We start from the raw sequence: 10902 nt of genomic DNA, 5'->3' as shown, positions 1-10902 counted from the left end.
AATGCTGTCTGTTGCCAGAGGTGACAAGTTGCCACCTTCCTCCCTTTTTAGAGAACCTGTCTTCTGTCCCTTCCAGTGCCCTCTCTGGCTTTCTCTCTTCCGTGATGCTGTAGATCTTTGTGCTTTGAGACAGTTCAAGGTCTCAAGCTTCTGTGCCTATCACCTCCTGCAGTTAGCCTGAATCCTGGTGGATTCTCTTCAGGACCCTGACCTCAGTCCTGAAGAGAATCCACCAGGAAGAATCTTTCATTGCAAACACTTCCCTACCTGGCTATCAATGGCAGGAATATACAGGCTACAGTAACTGCATAGCCAGACCAGAACCTTGATGGAAGCCTCAAAGGCCCGTGGCCAAGCCTGGACATAACCCACACATGGACTGGTAGAGGAAGAGCTGGCAGTGGCAGCTTTTGGCATTGCGACATTTTTCCAGCCATTGTGCTGATGGTTCTGCCCGCTTCTTCTTTCTTTTCTGCTGCTACATCATGTTTAAAAAATAAAAAAATCTTCTTTCTTGTTTACTGTAACCTTGGTGAGTGGAAGAAAGGGTGAGAGCATCTAGAAAAACTCCTCCTTGGAATCCCCTGTTTGTTGCTTCTGTGTCACCGTGGTCTAGCATATCTGCCTAGGCAAGCCCCACCTCCTTGTTCATGTTATAATCAACCACAGTCAGCCATTTTGCAGGGTTGTTTGGAAGAATAAGCTCCCAAACTAAAGCTATACAATTAAGCCTGAGCCAGGCAGGCCTTCCTACTCACAAACACTCTCCCTAGGCAGTGGTGGCTTTCTGCTCCTCTTCTTTTTTGTTCTCCAAGGAGCAAAGGAGGAACAAATGAAGCCTGGGTTGACCGTTGATCTGCATGGTGTGCCGTCTTCGTGTTCTTCCCAGAGGGTCAAGGCCACTTCATTTGTCGTGCAAGTTGGTGTCTGCCATGCAGGAAGATTCAAAGGTTGGAAGCATCCACACTGCATTTTATCATGCAAGAGGAAAATTACTTGAAAAGGATTTATGAGAGGCTGGTGCTGGGGAGGCCAAAGGGAAAAGAGAAGTGGTATCATGTGACTGCTTGAAAAGTTCCGAAAAAGCAAATTGAGGACAGTAACTGCTTTCAAGCACTCTGCAGTAGAACAGGTGAGGAAATGGCAAAGGAAAGGACCTCTGCAGTCTAGGGAGAAGGAAGTACAGAGCCCCATTCTAGGACCACTGCTCCAAGAAGGAAGAGAAGAGTTGATGTGCAGGAGCCAGAAGCACCAGTTAGTCTAGATAGGGGTCCTGGGAGGCATGTTGTCTTCCTGGAGCCCAAATTCAGGTTGTCATGGAGACTGCCAAAGCTCATTCATCCCTCAGACGCACTACCCTTTCCTGCTTGGCCATAATAGTCGGGAATGACACCTGAGCAGATCAAAGGTGACTACAAGACTCTTGGCAGAAAGGTTAAGGAGTTTGGAGCACAAATGGAGTTGCCATTAATCTTCCCGGTGGAAGACAAGGGCCCGCAGAAGAATCATCATATCATGGAAGTAAATGCATGGCTGAGAGGGTGTGGTGTTTGAAGTGAAGGCTGTGGATTCTTCAACGGCTGGATGCTCTGGGAAGGAGGACTTCTATCAAGAAATGGAATTGATCTGATGAAAACTGGAAGGAGCATCTTGGGGCGTTTTTCTGGCTGATCTAGTAAGGAGGGCTTTAAATTAGGCTCTGCAGGGGATGGTGAACAAAAAAAGGAGGGCTTTAAATTAGGCTCTGCAGGGGATGCTGAACAAAACCCCTCCAGCAACTGATCAAACAATCCAGAGGGGAAAGGACCAGAAGAAGCAACTCAGGTCTGGGGGAAAAGGCTAGAGAGCCACAGGACAGTAACAAGTAATGCAAAGGGGAAGTAGGTTGACTGGGACATCAACATTGATCGTTTACGCTTTGTTTCGGAGGACACGATAGGGAGAAACGATACTGATGTTGCCTTCTATGTCAAAAATGCACGTTTCCTGGTTCAGGAGGAGGAAGAAATGAGATAAGAATGCATTTGGTTCAAGATGAAAGGTGAAAGATATATAGCATCAGTATAATGGTAGGGACTTATGGGCCACCAGGTCAAGAAGAAGTGGATGAGGTGCTCTTCAAGTAGGTGAAAAAAGGACCCAAAAGTTATGTGACTACTGATGGAGGACTTAAGTTTTCTGGACATCTGCTGGGAAAACAATACAGCTAAATAGGAACTGGCTCGCCCTTTTAACTTGTGCAGATGACAGCTGTCTGCTCCAGAAGGTGGAGAATACAACTTGGGGCATCATCTATCTTGGATTTTGTCCTGATCAATAGGGAAGAACTGGTGGAGGTTGTTAAGATGATGGGCAACTTGGAAAGAAGTGACCATAATATAGAATTCTAGATCTTGAGCTGGAGAAAGCATGAGATTGGCAGAATTAAGATGCTAGATTTTTTTAAAAGATGGATTTTGTCCAATACAAGGAGTTAATAGACGTGGTGCCGTGGGAAGACAGACTGAAGGATAAAGGTGTCAAGGATGGCTGGGGATTTCTAAAGGGCACAGTATTGGAAGCCCAACAAAAAAATTCCAACCTGGCAGAAGCACAAGAAGAATAGTAAGAGACTAGTGTGGCTGCACAAGGATGCATTGAATGCAAAAGGAAAACCTAGAGGCAATGGAAAGATGGGCCAGATAACTAAGGAAGCATACCGGGAAAGAGCAAGAACTTTTTCAGGGACAAAATCAGGAAGGGAGAGGTAATAAATAAGCTGTACCTGGTGAGGGACAGTTGAAGACAACAAAAAGGTGTTCTTCTTTGGTATTGGCTAGAAAACAGTGGACCCACAGCTTCCTTGGTCTCTCTTAACTAGCCAGAAGGAGCTCTTAATAGAAGATGCAAGGAAGGTGGAGTTACTTTGGCTGCTATCAGCTCACAAGGATTATTTGGATAGGAAAGGGGACAAGATGAGAGAAAAATAAGAGTCAGAGCTTCTTTGAGTCTGAATTCAGGTCAATAGGGCCTAGTTAACTTTATCTCGGAGTAATGAAGGAGCAGGTAGAGGTGATCTTGGAGCCTGTGCCAATAATATTCATGAAATGGGAGACAGGTGAGGTACCAAGGGAACTGTGGACCAGTTAGTCTCACCTCCATATTCAGGAAGTTACTGCAACATATCCTAAAGAAGTCCATTTGCAGGCAGCTGGAGGAGGAAAGGCTGATTTGAAAGCAGCCAGCATGGATTTACTAAGAACAAATCATGTCAAGAAAACCTTATTTCCTTTGTTAAAAAAGTAACTACCTTCTTGGGTGGATGAATGGAATGTGGTATCTGGACTTAAGCAAGGCTTTTGATGATGTCCCAAGCTGGAGAAATGAGAGCTAGACAAAACTACTATAAGGTGGGCTCCAATAGCCATGAGCAAATGTAATAAGTAGATCCACATCAGAAGGTTTCAAGTGGACTCCCACAGGGGTCTGTCCTGGGGCCAGTGCTGTTAATTGTGTTTACTAATCATTCGGATGCTGCAATTGAGAGCTCCTTGAGCAAGTTTGTATATGACACAAAATTGGGAAAGATTGAGTTGTATTCCTGTCCTCAAACTTGTTAGCAGAGGGTCGTGACAGATTGGAAAGCTAGGCTAAAGCTAACAGGATGAAGTTCAATGCTGATAAATGCAAGATTCTATACTTTGAGAAGATTAATCGCAAATAAATAAAAAAATGGGTGGCACCAGGCTGGATGGCAGGACTACAGAGAAGGACCCTGGAGTCTTGGTAGATTACAGACTCAGTATGAGCCTGCAGTGTGGTGCAGCTGCACAAAAGGCAAATGTGATTATTTTATTTTATTTTTTTTGATTATTTATTTTTCTAGGATTTCATAGACATTGGGGCTGGAAGAGACCTTGCAAGATCATTGGGTCTAGCCCCCTGTTCAAAGGGCATGAAGTGAAGGTGAGCATCCAGGCATTTCTTGAACCTATCCAGAGTAGGTACTTGCACCACTTGTGGCGGGGGGGTGTCTGTTCCAGATTCTAGATACTTGGACAGTAAAGTGTGGGTTTTTTTGTTTGTTTTTCTGGTTTTTTGGGGTTTTTTTTTTTTGGTTTGGTTTTTTTTCCTTATGTCTAGTCTAAAATGATTTTCCAGCAGTTTGTGACTGTTAGATCTTGTCTTCCCTTGGGGTGCCCTGGTGAACAGATGTTCTCCCAGTACCTGATGCATACCTTCTGTATACTTAAGGCTGCTGCCAAGTACCCCCTGAGCCTTCTGTTTAGGCTGAAGAGTCCCATGCCTCTTTTTTCATAAGGCCTGTTCTCTTGACCTCTAATCATGTGTGTGGCTCTCCTCTGGACTCTTGCAAGCTTCTCCACATCCTTTCTAAAGTGTGAAGCCCAGAATTGGATGCAGTACTCCAGCTGCAGCCTCACCAAGTCATCCTCCCACTTTACTCAGCCTTCTTGGGTCTTGCTTGAGATGCATCGGTAGATGCAAGCCAGAGTTTTAATTGCTTTGCTGGCTGCGGCATTGCATTGGTGGCTCATGTTCATCTTGTGGTCAGTCATGACCCCTAAGTCTCTTTTGGTCATGGTGCTAGTGAGTATAGCACTGCTGAGCCTATAAGTATGATGTGGGTTCTTGCTCCTGAGGTGGAGCACCTTGCATTTCTCTGTGGTGAATGTCCTCAGGTTTTGATATGCTCACCTTGCAAGCCTGTCCAGGCCACCCTGAATCCCCAGCCTATCCTTTAGCATTACTAAACTTCCCCATAATTTGGTGTCATCTGTGAACTTAGTCTGCTGCTGACACCTAAATCCAGATCGTTTATGAATGTATTAAAGAGTAATGGTCTGAGTACTGAACCCTGGGGGATGCCACTGGTCACCATGTGCCATGTTGACTTGGTTCCTTCAACTATCACTTTGTCTGACCACAGCCAGTTCCCCAGCTATTGGACCATAAAGTTGTCAAGGCTATAGTTCCTCAACTTTGTCCATGAGGACATCATGGAAAACCAAATCACTGGGAGTCGAAGTCATGGGAGACAAAGGAAGGATGCATTACTAGAAGCATTAGGTGCAAGAAAGGTGATCGTTCCTCTCTACTTGGCATCTAGAGCATTGTGTGCAGTTTTGGAGTCCACATTTTAACAAAGATGTGGAGAAGTTAGGGTCCAAAGTCAGGCAGCAAAAATAATAAAGGGCTTGGAAGGCAAATCAGACAAGAAGAGGTTGAAGGAAATAGCTATGCTCAGTTTGTGGAAAAGGCATTTGAGAAGGTGTCAGGGTGGGACTTTCTCCCACATCTGTTGAATATGACTGTGGAACAGTATTTTGGTGTAATCTCTATATTTAATATAGCTTTGTTTGTTTCTCCTTTGTTTTCCTATAGTCATGCATGCTATTATAATGTGATAATAGGAAACGGTAGTTAGCTATGTTAGTCTGAAGTCTGGCAGAAGGCAGAATAGAGATGCACCTTATGGACCAGCTGAACTGGAGATGTATAAGCTTTTTGTGAGCAAGAGCTCACTTGAGATCAGAAAGAAATGTGCTCAGAATCTTGTACTAAATGGAATACACTTTAAAGGTGTTGGGTTATGAGGCTTTTTTGCCCTGTAAGCCTTAAAAGACTTCCACCTAAAGCAAAAGTGGAGTTGGGCTGCTAGCATATAGCGTTCTAAAGGTTTTGGAGAAATGAGAAGATTTAAATTGAGAAATAAGGAAGAGTGCTGGTGATAGCAAATTGAACAAGTACGTGTAATTGTGTTCAGAGTGTAGTTATCAAAAACCAAAGGTCAAACTGAAAGAAGAGAAATGGATTTCTCTTGGTACCTATATGTTTTGGTTCTTTTACCCTTTTGTACTCATCAGTATCTTCATTACTGGGCCAGGAAAATGGAAATGAATACACCAGAGGTTGACAGCGTCTTGCAGTGGGAGGCCACTTTTTAACAGGGCTTAGCTCTGAAGGTGGGTTGCTTTCAATCCAGCCTGATACATTGCTGCTTCCAGAGCAGAGCTTCAGTCACCATTCTTTCTGCCGTGCCACTACTGTTGCTTCTTCTCCCTGCCACCCAGGCATAGGTGATTTTTTTTTTTTTTTTTTTCTCCCCCCCCCGCGCCGCCTGAGACTGACCACCCGCAGAAGCCAGTGACTACCACCCCCCTACTCCTCCACTGTCTGCCATTACGGTGTCGTCGTCCCCGCCCCCGTCACGGGAGATACCAGTTCATGCACCCAGGCAAAGCCACACTCCACAGCAATATCAGTGAAGCCTCCCTGTCTTCCCCAGGCTGGATACACTAGCTTTGGCATGAATGCTGTAAATTGTTGATCCCTGGACTACATAATTAAATTTGCAGCAGACACCAAGCTATGTAGGGTAACAGATATTTAAAGGATAGTATTAAAATTCAGTATGACCTTGACCAACTGGAAACATTGTCCAAAATTAATTTAAATGAAATTCAGATGTATCACCTACAGTGTTGCATGCAAGTATCATAAAATTTTAATCTTTCATTCTGTTCAGCACTGGTGAGGCCTCAGTTGGAGCACTGTATCTGGTTTTGGGTATAACAGCTTTTGGATCAGTAGTTCTCAAACTTTTTATGCTCAAGACACTTCTTTAGGGGCTGGGCATCATTTGGAAACAGCCAGCTCTTAGCTTTCATTTGGTTTTGGGTATTTTGATGGGGTGGAGCAGTGGGTTTGGGAGGAGGGAAGAGGGAGGATGGTTTGTTTTGACTACGGAAAAATGGTAGAACAATTCTTTGGAAAGAGCTCAAAGACCACAACATGTCAGAATGTTTTTGACTATATGAATTCCTATTGGAAATCTCCGGGTTTATCTTGTGAATCATGTGGAGGTGTGTGTAATCGTTGTAATGTTTTACGGAACTCTGCTGCACCCTTTAAAAGAGATCTCATGGCACCCCAGGCTGTTGCAATCTTCTGCAATCCCTCACAGTCAAGGAAAATGGTCATCTGTGAACTATTTTCATGGAAGATGCCTTTGCATGACTTCTTTTATCATAGAGAAGCTGCTGCACATCAGCTTCCACATGGCTCTTGACAGAACAGGACCTTGATCCAGTGGCAAGGAGACCAAGACAACTGGGGATCTGTTCCACTGTAGACTTCATCTACCTTTGCAGCTATTGAGATTCTAACACCTGCTGCCTGCCTGCTGTTGAGGACTTGTAGACCCATGGCTGGGGGCTGGGCAAGCTTATAGTGGCAACTTGTACTCGCCATATCACAGCACCGTCAAAGGATATATATGTGGCTTTTCAGGAGGGAATGTATTACCATATGCTGTCCTGACCACGTCCTGGTGGTGCTGCCGCTGCTTGGTTTGCTATTGCTTATTCATGAGAATTCTCTGCTTATTTCACAGCTAACCTTCCCTGAAGGTCATTCCATTATCTGCCACCTGTGGACACACTGGGTAGCAGTACAGCTCTGTCCCACAGGGCTGCTACAGTATCCTAATTAAGAATTGCTGACGTAAATTGGGGAGAGTCTAGAGAAGAGCCAGGATATGATTAGAGGTATAGAAAACATTAATATAAGAGGAAAGGTAGGAATATGAATTTAATTTAGAAAGACTAAAAGGGGCTATGGGTAAACTTTCAAATACAAAAAGGGTACCTAAACAGAAAACAACATAAATTACCGCATTTCATGCACACTGTTTTTGGAAGGCAAAGTATAGAAAAAAACACTTTTCCAGAGTCATGTTTGACTCTCTGACATAAGGTAAGTCCTGGAAACGGAAGACGTTTTTACATGTACTGGGTGGGGAGGGGGGTGAATTTAGTAGAGTGGCTGTGGGAGCCACTCTAAAGTGCCTGGAACATCTTGTGCATCAGAGTCCCTATGCTTCAAAATGGCAGCAGGGGAGCTTTAACTAAAACTTGTTCAAGCTTGAAATAAAGTGCCCCCACCACCATTTTGAAGCACAGGAGTGCTGATATATGAGATGCAGAAGCTGACTGAAGCGTGGTAATGACTGTGCTCCAGAAAACTCAACTCAATTTAATTGAGTCTGCTCCAATGCACTATAATTGCAGCACATTGGAATAGTCTCCCAGCTCATCTACAGGCACTCGGTTTCCATGAAGTGTGACATCACAGCATATAGGCTAGGCTGGGTGAGGCAGCAGGAACTTTTTGGTGTGGTAGGACATTCATGGGACTAAACTCCAGAGCTTTGCAAAGTGAGGCAGTTAAAGAATTGTTCATGGTAAAGAAGTAAGTACCTGTAACTAATTAAGTATTGCTTCTGTACTGCAAGCCTCTTGAAGATATTACAGTCTGCATACAGCAGTTCAGTTCTGATCATTATCAAGTTGTCAGAATAAGGACTTTAAAATATTCATTAAAAAAAAAAAAAAAATGAAGAGAATATGAATGAAGCCGAGCTGCTTGTTTGCACAAATGTTTAAATGCAAAAACTAGTTGGACTGAAATGCCTGATAGTGAAAGAGGGCCTTGATATAATAGGTATTGGTGAAGCATGGCAGAATTAAAAAAAAAAAAAAAGAGAGAGACTTAAATGCTTACTTCAGAGTATCGAGTGAGGACAGATTAAGCCAAAGGGAGTAGGAGACTTACTGGAGTATCTGAGACTTCTATAGAATCTAATGAAGAAAGAGATATTCCAAGGGAGATTAAGCACATAGTTGCTTTCCCATGGATATAAATTGCAAATGGTAAGACTTCTATGTATAGGCTTGTATTACTGGCCTTCTCAAAAAAAAAAAAAAGGGGGGGGGGGGGGGAGAAGAAAAAAAAATATTGAGATGCAAAGTTCAGTAACATCTTTTTGTTTACACTCTATAATCACTATTTGCTTCATCCAAGTGGATCCTTATATTAAAAAAATATATAGTCAAACACTGAGAATAAGACTCTTGCTTAAATTGTGTTTTGCTTGTTATGACACATCTCATCATTACCAACCAACATCCATACCAATGCAAACACTGTCATTTTTTGTTACTCTAGACATTATCATAAACTGTTTAAAGTAAAAAAAACAAAAAAAACAACAAAAAACAAAACTTAAGCAGCATTGAGTAAATGTATTGCTTAATATTACAGTCATCAAATGATGTTCCAAGATTGAATCCATGACCAGACAATTGCTGGCAGAGTCATTTTCCTTATTGAAAAAAGTATATGTAATGACATACAACAGCAAAATGTTGTTAGTGTTTTTCATAATTTTTAATATATTTTTCAGGTGCTGAATAAATGTTATCAAGTCTAAGGTTGTACTAGAGCTTAAATATGTTTTGTCTCTGGTTTTAGTTCCATGAGAATGATTTCCCTTATAGTTGACTTGTACAGGGACCACAGATACCTAATGCATAGTGGGACTTTTAGGATGTGCTCGTGAAATTCTGGTGGGGGGGGAGGAGACCAATAACATGGAGAATAGCTGAAACACCCTCCTGGTGTGGGGGTGGTGCTGTGCGTGCATGCACAATGATGCAGGTTTTTATCCTAATTAATTAACATTAATTGGGTCCCTGCTAATTAATTAGCATGTACTAACATAGTGTCTTTTTATGGTTTTCACTTTTTTTATGTTGGATATCAAATCAGTGTTACAGTTGGGCATTACTTTATTCCATACCCAAATGGAATAAAGTGTAAATTCTAGCTCTTCCAAGTTTTAGTTATGGTCCAGTTTCCTTCCTTCTCTCTCCCATTCCCCCCCCCACCCCCCCGTCTTTATTTCTCTCCCCCCCCCCCCCCCCCCCCCCCCCCAGTTTATCTATACACAATACAGTAGTTGGAGTGCAAGTAAGTATATTTTGCTGACATCCAGTACAGAATACACATTTGGAACAATTTTGCATGTTGTCATCTTGCAGATACATACTTAGTAGTAACATGGAACGAAGTGTTTAACTGGCCCCATTCCAATGTTACATTTGTGACCAGATATATGCAAGTTTCATGTGACAAGTGATTGTTCCAGGATAAAAACTGGCCAATTTAGCACAAAATGATCGATTGGCGATGCAAGTTATTGTGTAAAGAGCAACTTCTTTGTTGTGATGGGACAAATAATAAGCAAGTGAATGGGCAGCAAACGGGGGCAGCAGTTTGCTGTGAGCAGGAGACAGGCTTGCAGTCCTATCAGCAGGGATCCGGGTTTTCCATTTCCCATGGAAAAACGAATAAAACCATGGATTCCCTGTTTTTTATCGGAGAAAACGCAGATATCTCTCTTTAGTAGAGATCTGTGGATTCCCCACTTTTGCAAAGAGCTCTTACAGGCTGGCACAGCTCCAGCCTGCAAGAACCAATTGCAAAAGGGGTGGGACACCCCAGCCCTGGCTGGAGGGGGAGGGGGGTGGGGCCTGAGCCTCTAAGGCCAGCCTTGGCTGCCTCAGGCTCAGATTCACCCTTACCTCCATGCCCCTGGGGCAAAGAGGGGCTTTGGGGCAGGGCTGGGGAACATGGTTGGGGGCTGAGGGGGTGTGAGGTGCTGCTGGCCCCAGGCGGCACATCGCAGCTGGGAGCAGGGCCCCAGGGTGAGGGCAGGAGTGCCCCTCTGTGGGGGGGACTTTGTAGGCAAGTAATAATGGGGCACAGTGTGGTGGAACCTGCCATGTACGGGCCGCACACATGCCACCTGTCTGGCTGCTCAGAGCAGGAGGAGAGGGAGGCTGCCATGCAGCCAAAGCACAGCTCTGCAATGATGGTGAGGGGTGGAGGCGGGGCTTGGGCTTGCATGTGGCGGTTACCTGGAGGCCTGTGATGGTGGTGATGGCAGCTGCTTACAAAACCTCCTGCTGGTGGCAGTGGCGTGGGGTGGTCGTGGGAATGAGACTGCCTGTGCGCCACCTGGTCACCACTACCCTGCGCTGTGCCGCTGTTGCCCGCCAC

At 44.1% G+C, this 10902-nt stretch overlaps 1 protein-coding gene across 1 annotated transcript in view; it reads left to right on the top strand.

Annotated features, from left to right (window-relative positions):
* The window catches only part of LCORL (ligand dependent nuclear receptor corepressor like), a 143704-nt gene that overhangs the window by 36158 nt on the left and 96644 nt on the right, over window positions 1-10902 (top strand). The window contains exon 2 of the mRNA XM_025192219.1: window positions 7394-7547. Coding sequence (XP_025048004.1) covers window positions 7538-7547 — 10 coding nt within the window. The 5' untranslated portion in view covers window positions 7394-7537. The remainder of the gene's footprint in view (window positions 1-7393; window positions 7548-10902) is intronic.

Source organism: Alligator sinensis, unplaced genomic scaffold (genome assembly GCF_000455745.1).
Source record: "Alligator sinensis unplaced genomic scaffold, ASM45574v1 scaffold1771_1, whole genome shotgun sequence".
NCBI classification, from domain to species: domain Eukaryota; kingdom Metazoa; phylum Chordata; order Crocodylia; family Alligatoridae; genus Alligator; species Alligator sinensis.
Note: the sequence above shows the minus strand (reverse complement) of the source record. Positions and strands in the feature narration are given on the sequence as shown.